General features: G+C 39.0%; 1 protein-coding gene across 6 annotated transcripts in view; it reads left to right on the top strand.

Moving 5' to 3' along the window:
• The window catches only part of LOC6046545, a 182,948-nt gene that overhangs the window by 148,257 nt on the left and 12,296 nt on the right, over positions 1–22,395 (top strand). For all 6 annotated transcript variants that reach the window (XM_038251251.1, XM_038251253.1, XM_038251250.1 and 3 more), the window contains one exon: positions 20,510–20,603. In XM_038251251.1, coding sequence (XP_038107179.1) covers positions 20,510–20,603 — 94 coding nt within the window. The remainder of the gene's footprint in view (positions 1–20,509; positions 20,604–22,395) is intronic.

Here is a 22,395-nt window from a genome sequence, read left to right as displayed (position 1 = left end):
CTTTTCAGAAATTTCCAGAATGGGCAAAAAATCTTTGACCGAGTTATGATTTTTTGAATCAATACTGATTTTTTCAAAAAATCGAAATATCGGTCGCAAAATTTTTTCAACTTCATTTTTCGATGTAAAATCGAATTTGCAATCAAAAAGTAATTCAGTGAATTTTTGATAAAGTGCACCGTTTTCAAGTTATAGCCATTTTTAGGTAACTTTTTTAAAATTGTCGCAGTTTTTCATTTTTTTATGATTAGTGCCCATGTTTGCCCACCTTTGAAAAAAATATTTTTGAAAAGCTGAGAAAATTCTCTATATTTTGCTTTCTTGAACTTTGTTGATGAGACCCATAGTTGCTGAGATATTGCTATGCAAAGGCTAAAAAACAGGAAAATTGATGTTTTCTAAGTCTCACCCAAACAACCCAACATTTTCTAATGTCGATATCTCAGCAACTATAAATCCGATTTACAATGTTAAAACATGAAACATTCGTGAAATTTTCCGATCCTTTCGAAAAAAATATTTTCAAAAATTTAAAATCAAGACTAACATTTCAAATGGGCGTAATATTGAATGTTTGGCCCGTTTAAAATGTTAGTCTTGATTTTAAATTTTTGAAAATATTTTTTTCGAAAAGATCGGAAAATTTCACGAATGTTTCATGTTTTAACATTGTAAATCGGACCTATAGTTGCTGAGATATCGACATTAGAAAATGGTGGGTTGTTTGGGTGAGACTTAGAAAACATCAATTTTCCTGTTTTTTAGCCTTTGCATAGCAATAGCAACTATGGGTCGCATCAACAAAGTTCAATAAAGCATGATATAGAGAATTTTCTCAGCTTTTCAAAAATATTTTTTTCAAAGGTGGGCAAACATGGGCACTAATTTTAAAAAATGAAAAACTGCGACTATTTTCAAAAAAGTTACCTAAAAATGGCTATAACTTGAAAACGGTGCTCTTTATCATAAAATCACTAGAGTACTTTTTGATTGCAAATTCGATTTTACATCGAAAAATGAAGTTGAAAAATTTTTGCGACCGATATTTCGATTTTTTGAAAAAATCAGTATTGATTCAAAAAATCATAACTCGGTCAAAGATTTTTTGCCCATTCTGGAAATTTCTGAAAAGTTGGCATTTTATGTCCTCTAAAACATATCAAAAAATAAAAATAAAAATAGTGTTTTTTTGCAAATCAAGTTTTAGTGACAAAAAGTTAAATAAAAAATCACCAAAATTTGTTTTACCGTGTATCATTTTTTTTCAGTGTAGTCCATATCCATACCTACAACTTTGTCGAAGACACCAACCTGATCAAAAAAATCCTTCAAAAGATACAGATTTTTGAATTTTCACATATCATTTTTGTATGGACAGCTGCCAAATTTGTATGGAAAATTATATGGACAAACTAATGATGCAAATTGGCTTCTTTGGGCATACCGAAGGTACCAAAAAAGTTTCAGCCGGATTAAAAAATACAAAAAAAATCGAATGACCGAAAACTCAGAGAATTGCTCAGTTATGATAGACAGAAAACTCCTAGGATTTTTTGAACCTCAATTTTAAATATGTACGACAAAATATGTGCACATCAATGAAATTTAGCTTCGGAAACATGTTATGTATCAATAGGAGACCATATTTGCTTAGCTTTGTGTCATAATTTAATTTGATTTCTTGATTTTTGTCGTGGGCGAAAACTGGTTCCCAGGGTGGGCGAAAATTGGATTTAGGGGGGCGAAAATAGGCTCTTCAGAGCACTTTATTAAAACGCAAAATTTTATCAAAAATTTACATGTAAATGATAAAAACCTTATGGAAACTTAAAACAGTGTTGGTATTATCGCGCTCTCGCGAGAAAAATTTCTCTCTCTCGAGTTCTCGCCGCGAGTCTCGAGCTGCCGAGAGAAACTCACCGATTGCCCGTGCTCTCCTCCGCTCGCGAACGGGCTTTCTCGCGAGCCAGAATTGCCCGTTCGCGAGAAGTTGAACGAACAAAAACAACACAGCGATTGAAGTTACACCTTTATACCATCGCCTGGTCCGTATTCATAAGCCTGATAAACAAATTGCTAGCTTGGGACGAACGGATAGCCAGAGGCGCACGCGAGCGCTCGCGTCGAGAGCGAGAACGCGAACGAAAATGCGAGCGCGAGCGAGAAGAGAAAAGTACTACAAGTTCTCTCCCTCGTTCGCGAGCGAGAAATGCTTTCCTTCTTCTCGCTCGAATTCCAACACTGACTTAAAATCAAATAGTTTATCAACGTTCTACAACAAATAGAACCAAAAACCATAAATTGTCATCAAATTCTCATCAAATTTCCTAGATTGCCATTATAAAGTGAGCGATTTCTGGGTCCTCTACCCTATGAGTTTAACCTTTTAGTTTTTCATCTGTCTGATGGCCGAGTGGGCTAAGGTGCCAGTCCTTACTGTTGGTGTTGGGTTTGAATCCCGTCGGTCAATTTTCCTGTTTTTAATCACTTGCATGACATTATCTCAGCAACTCAGGGTCGTATCAACAAAGTTCAAAAAAGCAAATACAGAGAAACCTCTTTTTTCGCGGTGGCGTTACGCTTTTTGTTTCATAGATTTCTCCTAAACCATACAATATTTTTGCAAGCTTCAAAAAGCGTTTTGTAGATCTGCAAATTGCTTTCAAAACATTGCAAAAATGTTGTGTTGTTCCAAAGGTTTCACTGTATAGATAATTTTCTCAACTTTTCAAAAGTATTTTTTTCAAGAGTAGGCAAACATGTGCATGATATTAAAAAATAATAAAAACTTCGACTATTTTAAAAAAAGTTACCTATAATTGGTTTAAACTTAACCCTTACAGTCCGAACGTCTGATGCGAGATACCGAAAAAACATTAAAAATGCTGTATCTTTGGCATCTTTTGACCAAATAAGTTCGTTCACCCCTCAAAAGAACCGGACAAATCTCTATTTTCAGAATCTACAAAGAAATCCGGAATCGGTCACTTGGCCACGGAGATATTCCGGAACCTAGTGGGGTAGGTTTTTGTCCGGGTATGCAACCCAATCTACAAATCATGATTATTATCATAAACTCTTCAAAAAACCATCCCAATTTGCTCCAAGACCTGTTCTGGACATATAAGGCATATTCCTTTGATCCCGGACCATCGGATATGAATTGGCCACCCTTCCGGAACCGACTACACAGGAACGGATGTCGAATTCTACATCAAGTCTAATATGGCTTCCGACATGTCAAACGGCACTAAATTTGGCTCAGGAAATCAAATTTGACATCCTCAGTACGTTCTGGTGCCATTTGGCTACCCTTCCACCAACCCGGAATATCCGTAACATGGTTCCGATGGACCAATTTCGGTAATTTCACGAGCACACTTTCCGACATGTCAAACAACACTGAATTTTGCTCAGGAACTCAAATTTGACATCCTCATTACGATCTGGTGCCATTTGGCCAGCCTGCCATCAACCCGGAATATCCGTAACATGGTTCCGGTGGACCAATTTCGGTAATTTCACAAGTACACTTTCCGACATGTCAAACAACACTGATTTTTGCTCAGGAACTCAAATTTGACATCCTCATGACGATTTGGTGCCATTTGGCCACTCTGCCACCAAACCGGAATATCCGTAACATGGTTCCGGTGGACCAATTTCGGTAATTTCACGAGCACACTTTCCGACATGTCAAACAACACTGATTTTTGCTCAGGAACTCGAATTTGACATCCTCATTACGATCTGGTGCCATTTGGCCACCCTGCCACCAACCCGGAATATCCGTAACATGATTCCGGTGGACCAATTTCGGTAATTTCACGAGCACACTTTCCGACATGTCAAACAACACTGATTTTGGCTCAGGAACTCAAATTTGACATCCTCATTACGATCTGGTGCCATTTGGCCACCCTGCCACCAACCCGGAATATCCGTAACATGGTTCTGATGGACCAATTTCGGTAATTTCACGAGCACACTTTCCGACTTGTCAAACGGCACTGATTTTTGCTCAAGAACTCAAATTTGACATCCTCATTACGATCTGGTGCCATTTGGCCACCCTGCCACCAACCCGGAATATCCGTAACATGATTCCGGTGGACCAATTTCGGTAATTTCACGAGCACACTTTCCGACATGTCAAACAACACTGATTTTGGCTCAGGAACTCAAATTTGACATCCTCATTACGATCTGGTGCCATTTGGCCACCCTGCCACCAACCCGGAATATCCGTAACATGGTTCTGATGGACCAATTTCGGTAATTTCACGAGCACACTTTCCGACTTGTCAAACGGCACTGATTTTTGCTCAAGAACTCAAATTTGACATCCTCATTACGATCTGGTGCCATTTGGCCACCCTGCCATCAACCCGGAATATCCGTAACATGGTTCCGGTGGACCAATTTCGGTAATTTCACAAGTACACTTTCCGACATGCCAAACAACACTGATTTTTGCTCAGAAACTCAAATTTGACATCCTCATTACGATTTGGTGCCATTTGGCCACTCTGCCACCAAACCGGAATATCCGTAACATGGTTCCGGTGGACCAATTTCGGTAATTTCACGAGCACACTTTCCGACATGTCAAACAACACTGATTTTTGCTCAGGAACTCGAATTTGACATCCTCATTACGATCTGGTGCCATTTGGCCACCCTGCCACCAACCCGGAATATCCGTAACATGATTCCGGTGGACCAATTTCGGTAATTTCACGAGCACACTTTCCGACATGTCAAACAACACTGATTTTTGCTCAGGAACTCAAATTTGACATCCTCATTACGATCTGGTGCCATTTGGCCACCCTGTCACCAACCCGGAATATCCGTAACATGGTTCCGATGGACCAATTTCGGTAATTTCACAAGGGTACTTTCCGATATGTCAAACAACACTGTTTTTTGCTCAGGAACTCAAATTTGACAACCACATTACGATCTGGTGCCATTTGGCCACCCTGCCATCAACCCGGAATATCCGGAAAAAATGGTTCCGGTGGACCAATTTCGGTAATTGACAAATCGGAAAGTATCCGTAAATTGGTCCATTAGAACCTTGTTACGGACAATCCGGGTTGGTGGCAGGTGGCCAAATGGCACCAGAACGTACTGAGGATGTCAAATTTGAGTTCCTGAGCCAAATTCAGTGTTGTTTGACATGTCGAAAGTGTGCTCGTGAAATTACCGAAATTGTCCACCGGAACCATGTTACGGATATTCCGGGTTGTGGCAGGTGGCAAATGGCACCAGATCGTAATGAGGATGTCAAATTTGAGTTCCTGAGCAAATATCAGTGTTGTTTGACATGTCGGAAAGTGTACTTGTAAAATTACCGAAATTGGTCCATCGGAACCATGTTACGGATATTCCGGTTGATGGCAGGTGGCTAATGGCATCAGAACGTACTGAGGATGTTAAATTTGAGTTTCTGGGCAAAAATCAGTGTTGTTTGACATATCGGAAGGTACACTTGTGAAATTACCGCAAATGGTCCATCGGAACCATGTTACGGATATTCCGGGTTGGTGGCAGGGCCAAATGGCACCAGATCGTAATGAGGATGTCAAATTTGAGTTCCTGAGCAAAATCAGTGTTGTTTGACATGTCGGAAAGTGTGCTCGTGAAATAACCGAAATTGGTCCACCGGAATCATGTTACGGATATTCCGGTTGGTGGCAGGGTGGCCAAATGGCACCAGATCGTAATGAGGATGTCAAATTTGAGTTCCTGAGCAAAAATCAGTGTTGTTTGACATGTCGAAAGTATGCTCGTAAAATTACCGAAATTGGTCCACCGGAACCATGTTACGGATATTCCGGTTTGTCGCAGAGTGGCCAAATGGCACCAAATCGTCATGAGGATGTCAAATTTGAGTTCCTGAGCAAAATCAGTGTTGTTTGACATGTCGGAAAGTGTACTTGTGAAATTACCGAAATTGGTCCACCGGAACCATGTTACGGATATTCCGGGTTGATGGCAGGGTGGCCAAATGGCACCAGATCGTAATGAGGATGTCAAATTTGAGTTCCTGAGCCAAAATCAGTGTTGTTTGACATGTCGGAAAGTGTGCTCGTGAAATTACCGAAATTGGTCCATCGGAACCATGTTACGGATATTCCGGGTTGGTGGCAGGGGCCAAATGGCACCAGAACGTACTGAGGATGTCAAATTTGATTTCCTGAGCCAAATTTAGTGCCGTTTGACATGTCGGAAGCCATATTAGACTTGATGTAGAATTCGACATCCGTTCCTGTGTAGTCGGTTCCGGAAAGGTGGCCAATTCATATCCGATGGTCCGGGATCAAAGGAATATGCCTTATATGTCCAGAACAGGTCTTGGAGCAAATTGGGATGGTTTTTTTGAAGAATTTATGATAATAATCATGATTTGTAGATTGGGTTGCATACCCGGACAAAAACCTACCCCACTAGGTTCCGGAATATCTCCGTGGTCAAGTGACCGATTCCGGATTTCTTTGTAGATTCTGAAAATAGAGATTTGTCCGGTTCTTTTGAGGGGTGAACGAACTTATTTGGTCAAAAGAGGCCAAAGATACAGCATTTTTAAGGTTTTTTCGGTATCTCGCATCAGACGTTCGGACTGTAAGGGTTAAGAACGGTGCACATTATCAAAATTTCACTCAAGTACTTTTTGATTGCAAATTTGATTTTACATCGGAAAATGGAGTTGAAAAATGTTTGCGACCAATATTTTGATTTAAAAAAGAAATCTGTATCGATTAGAAAAATCATAATTCGGTCAATGATTGTTTGCACTACCTGACAATTCTGAAAAGTTGGCATTTGATGTCCCCTGAAACATATATAAAAAAAGATAGTGTTTCTTGCAAATCAAGTTTTAGTGACAAATAGTTGAATAAATAATCAGCAAAATTTTTTTTACCGTTTACCATTTTTTTTTTCAGTGTGGTCTTTATCCATACCTACAACTTTGCCGAAGACACCAAATCGATCAAAAAAATCCTTCAAAAGATACAGATTTTTTAATTTTCATACATCATTTTTGTTTGGACATCTGCCAAATTTGTATGGAAAATTATATGGACAAACTAATGATGCAAAATGGCTTCTTTGGGCATACCGAAGGCACCAAAAAAGTTTCAGTCGGATTTAAAAATACAAAAAAATCAAATTACCGAAATCTGAGAGAACTGCTCATAAAGGGAAAAACATATATCTTCATCGGACACCTGATGTGGTCAGCACACTCGAAACATACGACATACGAGAATTACCCTTATGAAGGAAAAAAAATCATTCCAGTAATGATTCCTTTGTGGACCACCAATCAGTGAGGTACCCCTCGATATTAGCTCCTTGAAAGTGTTAAAAAGTGCAAAAAATGCCTCATGGTAAGAAAAAGAGGCGGTCCTCACCAGCAGGATCGGCAGATTTGAAGAAGCTAAAGAATGCCGAAGCGCTACCTGCAAAGTCAGGCAGTTTGAGCAAGGACGCTCAAAATTCGTCTGGAAACCAGTTCCATTCGCAGAACTCATTTACGAAAATTAGCATCAGGCGAAAAGAAATTATCATAACAATTAAGTTTTTCGAACAGCAGTTCCTCTATATTATCTTCAGAACAAAATCATTTCTAATGTTTCGCAAAACGTTTTTTTTTATATTTTAAAAGTCATTGGGCTTGATATTTATGTTCATAATTATACCATTCACTCAAGAAATCATCAATATTTATTCCCAATCATTGGTCCCAAAATAAACCCACAACGCAAAAATATCCAAAAAGCAATGTTACGCTGACAAACTGTCACCGTCGCAATCAATTCCGGCGAAACCAAGAAACATGCATTTTCCGTAAAATAAAAAGTTCAACAAGCGCGCCAGAAAAAAAGCTGTGAAACATTCACTCCCGAGGACACAGAACGAACAACTTCCTGGATGGCACTTGTCGTCGACGCCAACAGACCATCACAAAACCCAGTTTGCCTTCGGCGGGAGCTTTTCCGCCACGTGGGAATTGTCCTCGGTCACACGCATCGCGCACGTGGTTTTGGTGTGGTGGACGGGGGACCAAAGTTGAGAAATGGCTAAATTATAAATTTATTACTGCGGGTTGTCAAACTTTTGATGACATGCGGCAATTTCGGGATGTGGTCCCCGACGTCGGGGACATTATCTTGACTGGGGAGGGGTGGGGGAGAAGTTTGACGATTATTGCTGACTGAGAATCATAAAAGTTTTCTTTTTTGGAGGGGGAACTTTATGAGTGAAATTTGAAGTAGTTGAAAGAGTGTGAAAAAAGTTTTAATTGAGTGATTGAAATTCAAGTGTTTTGTGTTCCAAAAGCACTTTAAACTCACAGCTCAACATTTTTGGGTGTTCTAAGCGTGTAAGCATCAATTTATAACAATTGATTGAAACAAAAAGTATTCGTTCAAATTTAGTTTATTTTTTTGCGCTTAGAAATTTGGAAGTTTATTGTAGAAATTAAAAAGTTTCACAATTGTGATAAACATTATTATTTTAACAGCTTCAAATGTTCATAAAGTAAATAAACCTTCATTAGTATTCGCTACTTACTGCCCCACATAAAATACCCAAAAACTTTCCCGCATAAAAGCCACACCAAACCAATAAAGCTGTGCGTGTGCCATTTGACAAGAGTCACGTTTCGATTCGCGCTATAATGCTGATTGCCTCACCTTTGTTGTTTCCGGGAAAACCCAAAGTGCCTCTTTCTCCTGCAAGCTTCGAACGCGAAAGCCAATTAAAAATTCAAAAGCTTAAACCCTCCCAAAAGCCCCGATCTCAATTTTCCTTTTACGAGAGCTCTTTCAGCAAACCACGAGCCAATTTCGGAATGTAATATTTCAACCCGGCTAATTAATTTAATGTATCGAAATTAATTCCATTTTCCAGGCTTGGCTTCGTCGTCGTCGTCGCCGATGGCACCAAATTCTGAATAATATTGTGATTTTTTGTTTGTTTCGCCCGCGCTCTCGGAAAATTAACCGGTAAAATCCTCCCACCACCCAGTTTGTCACAAGCGCTTATGAATGGAAATGAGAAAATAATGTAATTAACCCATACTAATTAGGCTTAATGTCTTTTGTGCGAGGACGGCGACGCTTTTCGGTCGTGGACTTTTTCCGCGCGCGCAGACACGGAAAAACAGCTTTTCCACCACGTGGCACCAAACTGTCCTTTCGTTTCGTTTTGTTTTCAGTTAGTATGGGAATGGGGAAGTAAAGGGGGGTGACTTTTAACGATGGCATTACTGTGGGTGGGTTCGAGGGTCGAGAAATATTATAATCACTAAAAGCTGCAATTTGTTGGTTTGACTTTTCAACGGTCGCCGAGCTTATGGGTGCACTTTAGCACGGTTGGAGTCGTTTGGACGAGGGGTGGAAATTGTTTATGATTGATGAGACAATTTTTTCTCTTGTTGTATTTTTATTGTTTAAAACTGTCCTTTCGGAGAGATTTGTTTTATAAATTCACCAGAAAATATAAAAACAACAAACTTATACATGATATGAACAAAACTTTCCCTTCTCATTCAATGCAGTAAATATCAATTAAATTTAGCTTTATAATAATGTAGAAACTCATTTCTCAACCGATACTTACTATTGCGCGTATTCCCGAGAAAAACACGCGCCAAACCAGCCTCGAAAAGACGCGCCGCACTTTCGGCAAATGCGCGCTGTCAAATCCCACACTGCGCGTTTTGTTTTTGTTGATCTTCTTCTTCGAATCGCCTGGCATTGTTGCCAGATATGATTTATATTGCACCAAAAGTGCAGAAAATCGCTGGCAACAATGTCTATGGCAAATTCTGAAATGCCGCGCGGCGTGTACCTTTGAATGAAACGTACAATATACTTTTATATGTTAATCATTGCATAGCTGAAAAAACGATTATTATATTTTCATTTTTACACTTTTTAATACCAATAATCATCTTTAAGACAATCTAATTGAATATTATTAGGGCCAGTGATTGTTCGCGATTTCACGGATGCCACGTGATCCGCGAAATTCACCCCAGTTCGTGAAACTAGGGAAATACCGTGAAATGCCGCGAAATTTGAAAACTTAAATCGATAAATCGCTGCTCAATGCATTCATGCTTTATTTTTTTAATTCAAACATTTTCAAAGACTTTAAACGAGCATTTTAAGAGTATTTTACAAATAAAAAAGTATTTCAAATCAGATCTTCAACTATTTTTTGAAGATATTGTGCAGATATATGCAGATAGTTTTTTTATTCCACAAAATTCCAAAAAGATATGGGACCATCCACAAACCACGTGGAAACTTTTTTTTAGAAATCTCAACCCCCCCCCCCTTCGTGGACAATTTCCATACAAATAAAATCTTTTTTGTATGGAGCGTGGACAATTGCCAACCCCCCCACCCCACCCCCCACCCCCTAAGTTGTCCACGTGGTTTATGGATGGTCCCTATTAAAAGAACCTTATTTTTTGTAAAATTTATTTTTATAAATCAACGATATAAAACAACGATGAACAAATTGCATTTTAATATTTAAAAAATATTAATTATGTGTTTTAACCCTTTCAGGCCTGATGGGTCATATATGACCCATACCGAAATTCAATTGTATAAAATCACACAGTGCTCAAAACATATAACATTGTTCAGCAAAGTTGTAATTTATGAGTTTATCTACCTAGGAAAAAATGTTTGAGTGGTTGTTAATGGCCTTTTTGACGACCTAGAACATACTGAAACCCTGAAATTTGGAAACTTCAGAAAATGTTGAAGATAATTCAGGTTTACAACGATTTTTCAAGGCAAATGAAGTTTAGTTATTACCAGTCACATCCTCACGACCATTTGGGACCACTTCGATCCCTTTGGATCTCTTTTGGGATGATCTAGGTCCTCCAAAGTGTCCTGGAATACAGATCTTGGAGTCTACCGCCGTAACAACACGATTCTACCAAGTTTCCGATTATGGTTCATATTCAGTGATGTCCCTGGAACCTTTTAGCAACCTTCTGAGCTATGTGGATCACTTTTGGGGTGATCTGGGTCCTCCAAAGTGTCCTGGAATACAGATCTTGGAGTCTACCGTCGTAACAACACGATTCTACCTAGTTTCCGATTATGGTTCATATTTAGTGATGTCCCTGGGACCCGTTGGAAACACTATGAGCTATGTGGATCACTTTTGGGATGTTCTGGGTCCTCCAAAGTGTCCTGGAATACAGATCTTGGAGTCTACCGCCGTAACAACACGATTCTACCAAGTTTCCGATTATGGTTCATATTCAGTGATGTCCTTGGGACCCGTTGGCAACACTATGAGCTATGTGGATCTCTTTTGGGATGATCTAGGTCCTCCAAAGTGTCCTGGAATACAGATCTTGGAGTCTACCGCCGTAACAACACGATTCTACCAAGTTTCCGATTATGGTTCATATTCAGTGATGTCCCTGGAACCTTTTAGCAACCTTCTGAGCTATGTGGATCACTTTTGGGGTGATCTGGGTCCTCCAAAGTGTCCTGGAATACAGATCTTGGAGTCTACCGTCGTAACAACACGATTCTACCTAGTTTCCGATTATGGTTCATATTTAGTGATGTCCCTGGGACCCGTTGGAAACACTATGAGCTATGTGGATCACTTTTGGGATGTTCTGGGTCCTCCAAAGTGTCCTGGAATACAGATCTTGGAGTCTACCGCCGTAACAACACGATTCTACCAAGTTTCCGATTATGGTTCATATTCAGTGATGTCCTTGGGACCCGTTGGCAACACTATGAGCTATGTGGATCACTTTTGGGATGTTCTGGGTCCTCCAAAATGTCCTGGAATACAGATCTTGGAGTCTACCGCCGTAACAACACGATTCTACCAAGTTTCCGATTATGGTTCATATTCAGTGATGTCCCTGGGACCCTTTGGCAACACTATGAGCTATGTGGAACCCTTTTGGGATGTTCTGGGTCCTCCAAAGTGTCCTGGAATACAGATCTTGGAGTCTACCGCCGTAACAACACGATTCTACCAAGTTTCCGATTATGGTTCGTATTCAGTGATGTCCCTAGGACCCGTTGGAAACACTATGAGCTATGTGGATCACTTTTGGGATGTTCTGGGTCCTTCAAAGTGTCCTGGAATACAGATCTTGGAGTCTACCGCCGTAACAACACGATTCTACCAAGTTTTCGATTATGGTTCGTATTCAGTGATGTCCCGAGGACCCGTTGGAAACACTATGAGCTATGTGGATCACTTTTGGGATGTTCTGGGTCCTTCAAAGTGTCCTGGAATACAGATCTTGGAGTCTACCGCCGTAACAACACGATTCTACCAAGTTTCCGATTATGGTTCATATTCAGTGATGTCCCTGGGACCCTTTGGCAACACTATGAGCTATGTGGAACCCTTTTGGGATGTTCTGGGTCCTCCAAAGTGTCCTGGAATACAGATCTTGGAGTCTACCGCCGTAACAACACGATTCTACCAAGTTTCCGATTATGGTTCGTATTCAGTGATGTCCCTAGGACCCGTTGGAAACACTATGAGCTATGTGGATCACTTTTGGGATGTTCTGGGTCCTTCAAAGTGTCCTGGAATACAGATCTTGGAGTCTACCGCCGTAACAACACGATTCTACCAAGTTTCCAATTATGGTTCATATTCAGTGATGTCCCTGGGACCCTTTGACGAACACGAGAAACCAATCCGCGGACGTGGAGATAAGTGAGATTGAGGGGAAACCTCGTATATTTTTGACCCATATAGAGTTCGATACCGATCATATAGCCCAATTTTCAGCTCGAATTTTGCCTGAGACTATGTTAGCGAGTAGAAAGTTGCAGTTGAGGCATTTCTCCGTGTATTGCTACAGAGTTTTTCAATGCTCAGATTCAGCCGCCCACAGATCGTTCGAGAGATTGAATTTGTTGGGTTTTGGGAGGTTTATGACTTGAACAAATTCAACTAACGCTGCAGTCAAAATCCTCCCTCGACCGCCACCTACCCCTTTTGCCTCGACAGATTGGATTCAAGCCATCCTTTCGCTTACAAAGCGAAACCCGCCAGGAGCTGGCACCCTTTAGCATTACTAGACTCCAAGAACTGTATTACAGGACACTTTGGAGGACCCAGATCATCCCAAAAGTGATCCACATAGCTCATAGTGTTTCCAATTTGTCCCAGGGACATCACTGAATATGAACCATAATCGGAAACTTGGTAGAATCGTGTTGTTACGGCGGTAGACTCCAAGATCTGTATTCCAGGACACTTTGGAGGACCCAGAACATCCCAAAAGTGATCCACATAGCTCATAGTGTTGCCAACGGGTCCCAGGGACATCACTGAATATGAACCATAATCGGAAACTTAGTAGAATCGTGTTGTTACGGCGGTAGACTCCAAGATCTGTATTCCAGGACACTTTGGAGGACCCAGATCATCCCAAAAGTGATCCACATAGCTCAGAGGGTAGCCAAAGGGTCCCAGGGACATCACTGAATATGAACCATAATCGGAAACTTGGTAGAATCGTGTTGTTACGGAGGTATACTTCAAGATCTGTATTCCAGGACACTTTGGAGGACCCAGAACATCCCAAAAGTGACCCACATAGCTCATAGTGTTGCCAAAGGGTCCTAGGGACATCACTGAATACGAACCATAATCGGAAACTTGGTAGAATCGTGTTGTTACGGCGGTAGACTCCAAGACCTGTATTCTAGGATTCTTTGGAGGACCCAGAACATCCCAAAAGTGATCCACATAGCTCATAGTGTTGCCAAAGGGTCCCAGGGACATCACTGAATATGAACCATAATCGGAAACTTGGTAGAATCGTGTTGTTACGGAGGTATACTTCAAGATCTGTATTCCAGGACACTTTGGAGGACCCAGAACATCCCAAAAGTGACCCACATAGCTCATAGTGTTGCCAAAGGGTCCCAGGGACATCACTGAATACGAACCATAATCGGAAACTTAGTAGAATCGTGTTGTTACGGCGGTAGACTCCAAGATCTGTATTCTAGGACACTTTGGAGGACCCAGAACATCCCAAAAGTGATCCACATAGCTCATAGTGTTGCCAAAGGGTCCCAGGGACATCACTGAATATGAACCATGATCGGAAACTTGGTAGAATCGTGTTGTTACGGCGGTAGACTCCAAGATCTGTATTCCAGGACACTTTGGAGGACCCAGATCATCCCAAAAGTGATCCACATAGCTCATAGTGTTTCCAATTTGTCCCAGGGACATCACTGAATATGAACCATAATCGGAAACTTGGTAGAATCGTGTTGTTACGGCGGTAGACTCCAAGATCTGTATTCCAGGACATTTTGGAGGACCCAGAACGTCCAATAATGAAATGTAACTTTTTTTTGCCTGTTTCTGTTTACTCATGGAAAAAATGAACTACTGGTACCAAAATTGTAGATTGACACAGCTCAGAAAAATTCAGGCCTGAAAGGGTTAATTCAAATTATAAGTAAAATAATACATATTGAAATCATATTTGTTATCCATTTTGCAATGTATTATATTTTTTCTAAAAAAAAATAAATGCAAAATCTGCTTTTAATGATGTATTGCGTAAACTTTATTAAAATACAAAAATTTTCCTATTGCTGAAATTAAGGAAAGCAAAACAAATCTTTATCGCAATTATTTTATTGATTCTAATTTTGATGAAGTTCAGGGCCTGCTTTGTTTTGGAGGTATGTATACAAATTAATGTTATGAAACCTCAATAAAATGAAATCATTGAATTCTTGACTTATTTTTATTAGGTCCTATAAACAAATGTAAATATTGAGTGTATCCCTATCACACCTTATTTCATTTCATTTATTTCACCGCCTTCATCTAAAAAACTGTCAATGTTCATTGGAGAGAGCAGGATACACTCAATGTTTACATTTGTTTGTAAGACCTATTAAAAAAATCTAGAATTCAACTGACGGAGATTCTTCAAAATTTTCCAACATAAATCCAATAATCCTTTTTTTTTCAAATAAATAATTTGTGTCAGGGAGTATTATTTTGTATCTAGAACTACTGCTAACTTTTTAGACACTTTTCTGTTAATAATTTTGCTAAAAGAATACATTTTTACGATTATTTTGAGCAGGTTTCAGAGTACCGTGAAATTGCCGTGAAATTTCAATGTTTTGTAATTGGCATGCCACGTAATTTCAATTTTTGTTGTGATAAATCACTAGCCCTAAATATAATTGAACTATTGATGTCTTTCACTGCCTTTAACCATAGTTATAAACCGTAAACCGGGATGATATTGATATCCGTGGTAACTTTGACAATCACAGCTTTTCTAGTTAAAATCAGATTTAAGGTGTTCACACTTTATTTTTACATTAATTGTATGCATGTTGATATAGTTTTTTAAGAAAAAGATCAATGTTAATATTAAATTTTAGGTCATTTTTGTAAAAAGCCATGTCAACCTGAAATATGCCAAAACTTGTTTTGTTTATGAAATTTTCGATTTATATTGCATTTAAAACAGAATTCGAAGCACGAATCAAAAGTTTCCACACTTTAAATATATGAAATTTGTTTTACTGAAAATCTTTACAGGACTTTTTTTAATTATGTTTCAAAAACACATAATATTTATTATTTTAAAACTTATTTTATCTTTTCCTGGTAGATCATTGTCCAAAGAATCCCAAAATGCATTCTGTTTTACGATTCAAAATCATGTTCATTGAGAAAATCATGACACTTTGAGCAGATCAAAACAATGCTATTTATCAGCATTTTAGTAAGTATAGTTAACTATTTTTTTAAACTTGTCAAAATTTTATGAAAAGTTCTCATATGATCATATGATCAGTAAGATTCCATACCATTCCGTATTAATGTAATTTGTACTCTTCATTTTGCGGAAAAATCTCAAACCTATCAAAGTCACCCCGTTCATAGATTATTAATTACCTAGATGTCTCACTTCGGGATTTTGCCATACATCCAGTTGGCGTCACCCCTTTAGCGCTCCGAGCGCCACCACAGTCAAGTTACAGGTACTAAATTGCTAAACAAAATCGTAGCACTCTGCACTTTTCGACCTAATGTTTCCTGACATCAAAAAATGCCACTAACTTGCTTTGTTTTAAAGGGTTTCCATGATACCAACGGAGGTGGTGGCTGTTTGTGGCGGTGAGTGAGTTGCAACAAACGATTTTCGAGAGGCGTAAACAGGGACTCTGCCGGGAACCGATGGTCCGTTAATGGTAAGAACAGCAACAAGGTTCTCCTATTTGATCTGTACAATTTATAAAATCGTCTTCTCTTTTCATTGAAGTCTGCAGCACCAAACAGGTTGCGCCAATTCATGGGATTCACGTCGTTGAAAAGTTGATGTTCGATATAAAGGACCAGGATTTGATAGCGAAAATGGCGATTGACAAGGCCGCCACAGCAGTTCCCACCCCATGTGTCGTGTCCCCAACAACTTGAATGAAACCAGCCCCGTTCCTGGCAGAGTACCTCAGGCCCAAATAAAAGAGAAGTCGCACAAAGTTCAGTTATGTAATGTGAAATAACAAGAATAATAAAAAAAACTGGATTTTTATTTTATTCCCAAGAATTTTACATTGCGTAGTATACATTTAAACCAATTGTGTTACACACAACTACTAGCAGTATTGGAACATGAGGCCGATTTACTATCGTTTCGAGCCAATTCAAAACTTAGTTTCAAGATGCATTATTTTACGAGATCAGATGCAAAAGACGAACATTTCCGGTCAGGTTCGCCGTCGAACCTGTAGTTGAACACCGGAATCTGTTTTTTTGTACAGGTGCCAGATGATTTGGGTAATCACAGGGCTTCTTTGGCAGGAGAAGCTTCTTTGGCGGGGCAGCATTTGTGCCCTTGCTTGTTCAGAAGTCGAGGTCTTAGGTTTGTCCGGATGTGTGACTGAACGTTGATTGCCATCCACCATGGATGGCTAGACAGACTTCCGCTTCATCGTTTCCGAGTTCGTTTTCACCATCATAGTTCTCCAGAATCTCACGAAGCTGTGAAAATCGAAACAATCTTTTTGATGGAGGATTTTTTTGTTAATTTTTTTCCTCACCTGCTTTCTTGAAGAGCACAACACTTTCGATCTATTGACTGAAACATTCATGCCGCTAGAATCTGCATGGTAGAAACGGCACAACCAGCAAATTTATAAAACATTTGCGAAGGATGCTAAACTAACAGCAAAGTAAACGAAAAATGAAAATGCCTTTGTTTTGACATTTCTTGGAAACAGCAGTTGCTAGTCGAAAGTTGCTTGGATATACCCACTGAGCATTGAACTGAAACTGAGGAGGATTTTTTTCAAACGTTCCAAAAGGGTAGATTAGTACCTGTGAATTGCCACCAGGTGTAATTTTGGCGTGGCGGTAGTGTCGCCAGCCCCAACAGCGGAGTGGCGTATGTGTGTGTGTGTGTGTGTGTGCAACCAACCAAACGGGACCGCGCGGTCGCATCTTACAAATTGAGTTGTTTCCATGTGTTTTAGATTTCCATTCTATACATATGCAAATAACTCGCATAGGCATTTGGAGGGTGTTAGCTCTGCCGAGCTTCGGTGACCCATTTCTACGTAGGCTAGCCGTACGCGAGGTACCTCAGCTTGAACCGACAAGCCCCGCTCTAAAGAACGTTTGTATCAATCGGATACAAACGTTATTAAGAACTTCCGGGTCCTTGCCTAATGGACAAAGACCCAGCACGTATTTAGTTGGTAGTAATAGTATTCTTAATTCCAGTCAAAGCTCACCAAGCCGTGATGGCACAGTGGTTAGCATTTTTGCTTACCAATCCATAGAACGGGGGATCGAACCCCGCTTCGAGCGACTTTGATTTTTAGTTCATATTATATATTTCAAGTATTATAAGTCTTAAACTTTCTCGTTGGATTATGAGATGGGCATCGAACCCAGGACCATTCGCTTACAAAGCGAACACCGTTACCAGTCGGCCACGGCACTCCCATATTTTTTTCCGTTATGTAATACATGAAAATTAAACGTAGATCCAAAAAGGAAAGAGCTCACCGGGATGGGACAACACGATCCAGGACAAATCTATTTTTTGACAAATCTATTTTTGACTCGATCATCTCGATCACCATTCAGCATGAATCGATCCCGACAGCACCGAAAAGGTTCAAAAGGTTCTTATTCTAGCTAGGGCAAGCTCACCCTTGAAGGTCCCTGTCTTCGGATTTGCTTGTCAAACAAAACTGCCACCGTATTTCCAGTTTACGAATCATATTTCTCTTTGACCTCCAATTTGAAAATTCGTCGCTCAGCATTCGTAATCCGACTCTGAACCTTCCGGGCAATCAAAATATTAAAATTAAAATTCACTTAGAAAACTATAACAATCAAATCAAGAAACGAAAAAATCGCGGAGCAAAAATTGAAAACGTCACGACACGCGCACGGCTTGCTTCGATCTCCCCCAACAGCGGAGTGGCGTATCTATATATATTTAGTCTATGCCCCGTTTTACGGTGTATAATTTATATAAAAAGAAAACGTTACTAAATATCGTGTAGCAAAATCTATGGTAAGATTCGAGCTTAAATCTGCAATTCTCGGATTAGTTTTCAAAAAGACGTAAGAGCCATTGGTAAACAAAGCCCTTTCTACATCGATATTCGGCCTACTTACGAAAAACTAATTCTAAAAATGCTTGAGATTGTTAATCTACAAGTCCTTCAAATGTTCTAAACTTAAAACAAATGAAATATTGTTTCAATTAAGAGAAAACAAAAATAAGTCCCGGAGGTCACGGTGAATCTTCCGGCTTTTTGAAAACTCACCCGAGAATTCCACTTTAAACTAGTTGGACCCAAATCTGAAGTGCTCCGATATTGTTAAAACTTGGCTTTGTGGTTCCTTTATTAAAATAATTGTACCAAATTTATAATGAGAGTAGTCCTAGCCAATTTAGGTTGGCTTAAAAATTACAAAATGGAAAGCTGTGACGACAGATTTTTCATTGCTCATATTTTCCCAAAATAAATTTCTCATAAAATCAGCGAAACAAAATACAAACTTACAAAAACCTAACTTTTCCTTCAACTTCAAGTCTTCTGAAAAGACCTGACTCTACCGACTCTAACTCCGATTCCGATTCCGTTCTTTTTTTTTCAATTTTGTAGCAGATATATCACAAATTTCCCGCCCCGAGAAAAAAAGGTGCTGTGGTAATGCTACAGGCATAACCATCATGACGAAGAACTTCGGACACAAAAGTCAAAGATGTTTTTTATAGTTATTAATATTTGCGTTTCGTGGCCACAAAATCAATCACGAAAGAGTTTTTTTAAAGATCTGAAGCCCGTTTGTCGAATTTACCGAGAATTTCCGATTTTAACTGACTGTATACATTTTCTTAACTTTTTGTCACCACTTTGGAAATGATTTGAACAATATTTTGAAATTCTTTTTATTTTTTGTTCTTTTTTAACTATCCAGCTCTCTTCATCTCTAGGTTTACTTGAAATATGTTTATTGTCTGAAGCCGAGAATAGATCTTTCTTTAAAAAAGATTTCTACTATTCTACTGACTAAACTTTTGTTGAATAATGTTGTTTCTAAAATCTCAGTCAAATTAGGATAGCAGAATTGTAAATTCAGCTAATGAAAATTGTGCCAACATTTTCAAAATGAGCTCATGATATATTTTTATAATATTTTGTTTCAAATTCATATTTTGTATCTTGAACTACTGTTAACCTCTGCTAACTAACCCAATAACTTTCCTGTACACAATTGCACATAAATAACATATTTTTGTCGTGATTTTAGGCAGATTTTAGAGTGGGCAGTAACTACACTTTAAACAAGATAAAAAATCTTCTGATTGTGCGATTATTTTACAGGTTATTGTTGATCCTCACAAATATTTAAAATTGCTGTCCTATACAATTGTGTTGCATAATATTAATCTGAACTAGGATCAAAACAATTTTTATTAGTTTTTTCCGGGAATTCCCGAAAAAATCGCGATTCCCAGAATTTTTGTAACTCCAGGAATTGAACGCTCTCTCTTTGACTGGTACAATTTCAATATAAAATAAGTTAAAAAGTCTTTCGAAAATTACTGGTCATGCGCAGGCTTGCCACACGTACAGATATTTTTGGCACATACCAAACACTCAATCAAGTATAACTTTAAAGAAAAACATTTTTATCAAAAACTAAACAAGTAAAACGATGCAAAAAATGTTTACCTTTTAAGTGCAGTTTACAAAAACAACTCAAGTGTATTTTAACTGTAAAAATAATTAGTTTGAGTGTTTGGTCTGTGCCAAAAATATCTGTACATGTGGCAACGCTGGTCATGCGTTCTTATTTTTAAAATAAAGAATCAAAAAATTTAAAATTACATATTTTTTAATCAACACTGTAATTCCTAAAAGTATATGTTTTCTACTCTCTGTTTCCTTTCCAGACAATCAACCCAGGGTCGAATGATCGTCGTTGGTGACGGTGCTCTGCTGATAGTGGGAACTTTCAAGCGACGCGTTCCCGATCCTGACTTTAAGGTAAATCTGGTTGCTATCGAGATTCCAAATTGTAACTTCAAAATAATAAAATCAAATGTCTCCAAAATAGAATTACTTGGTTATCACCTGCTGACGGTGTTGTCCCATTCTCCGGAAATCCCAACAAACAGAGCAAATTCAATTTACTTGTCAGCCACCTACTGAATTATTTCCAACAAAATTCATTTTAAATTTCCTCCACGGATTTGTCTTGTTCGAGTTCTCTCTCTCTCTATTTCTCTGGAGTGGCACACCAGTGAAAAGTAAAAACAAATTGAATTTAATACTGCTACACTGCGACAACATTAAACTTTGAACAGTGTTGCTAGCATTCTCTCGCTGCAAATGCGACATGTTGTTGAATTGGCAGCAATGTGGCCCAACACCCCGAGGTGCTTTGCTAACATAAACAGCGCACCAGAAAAGTGCAACAGTCGTTTTGCCTCCCTTTCCACATGCCATTTTTCATTTTCCCGCGGTTTTTCACAAGTACAGTAGGACCACGGTAGTTTGACACTTTTCAGTTTGATCAGTTTCGAACGAAAAAGTATCAAACCAGCGAGCGTTCACCGTAGTGACTCTCACAATCTCTATTGATGTGCTTCCCACTGCAAAGTTGAGGTTGGCCAGTCAGTGTTGCCAGCACGCTTTCCAGTCACGGAATGTTTTCCTTTTTTTGTTATTGAAGCTGCAACAAAAAGACGGGGAATCGAGATGAAAGGCGGCGATGCTTTGGACTGACTTCCTTGAGAAAGGATATTGAAAGCATTTCATTTCCGCCGTAGACGATGAACTGCTGGTAGCTGATGCCGACTGTTTGTGGTCGAATCGAGCGAAATTTGATTGTCACTGGACTGACTGGCACTGGGGAGGAAACGCCGGATGTGGAAGCGAAGCGGATGTGGCTTTGATTGCGACTTTTTTGACTGATAGATTTGGAAAAAAACATGAAACTTCCAATCCGAACGGTTTCTTGATTAATCAAATATTGCTTTATTCTAAATGATAGATTTAGAACCAACTAATAATCAGGTCGAAGCTCAAACAATTTACGCCCCTGTCCATGCAACAATGGTACGTAAATATTAGAAAATCTGTAATTTTTGGAGGAATTTTATGATTGATTTTATGTCTTTGGAAAAGTTGTACAAAATTTAAAAAATAAGTTAAAATAATAAAAAAATACACAATTCTTAATTAAGTCAAAACAAGGAAAATAAATTACCCAAAATCCGTATTATCGTAAAACGAAACTATTGGCACTACGCCCCCCGGGGCATGGCCTTCCTCTAACGTGGGATTTCTGCTCCAGCGCCTCTGACGAGACAGGAGAAACCGGGACCGACGTTTTACTTCACCATCCGATAGAAGCTCAGTGGATAAGGCGGGAATCGAACCCGCGTCTCATAGCATCATCGGGATCGGCAGCCGAAGCCGCTACCCCTGCGCCACGAGACCCACCGTATTATCGTATCTCTTCCAAATTAGTCCAAAAAATCAGACGGCATCAAAAATTATTTTTTCAAAAAAACTTAAAACATTTTTTTATTTAACTGCAAACATTCTGAAATGCATTTTTCTGCATTGAAAATCATAATCAGCGTCTAAAATCACGAACTTAAAGCCTTGTTTGTGCTTGTGTTTAATAGAATGAAAAAAAACTAACTTTCGTTGAATGAAATGAATGAAATGAATGAAATGAATGAAATGAATGAAATGAATGAAATGAATGAAATGAATGAAATGAATGAAATGAATGAAATGAATGAAATGAATGAAATGAATGAAATGA

The sequence above is a fragment of the Culex quinquefasciatus genome, chromosome 2 (assembly GCF_015732765.1).
Source record: "Culex quinquefasciatus strain JHB chromosome 2, VPISU_Cqui_1.0_pri_paternal, whole genome shotgun sequence".
In the NCBI taxonomy this organism is placed as follows: domain Eukaryota; kingdom Metazoa; phylum Arthropoda; class Insecta; order Diptera; family Culicidae; genus Culex; species Culex quinquefasciatus.
The sequence above is the reverse complement of the archived record's forward strand: the minus strand, read 5'-3'. Positions and strand labels throughout refer to the sequence as shown.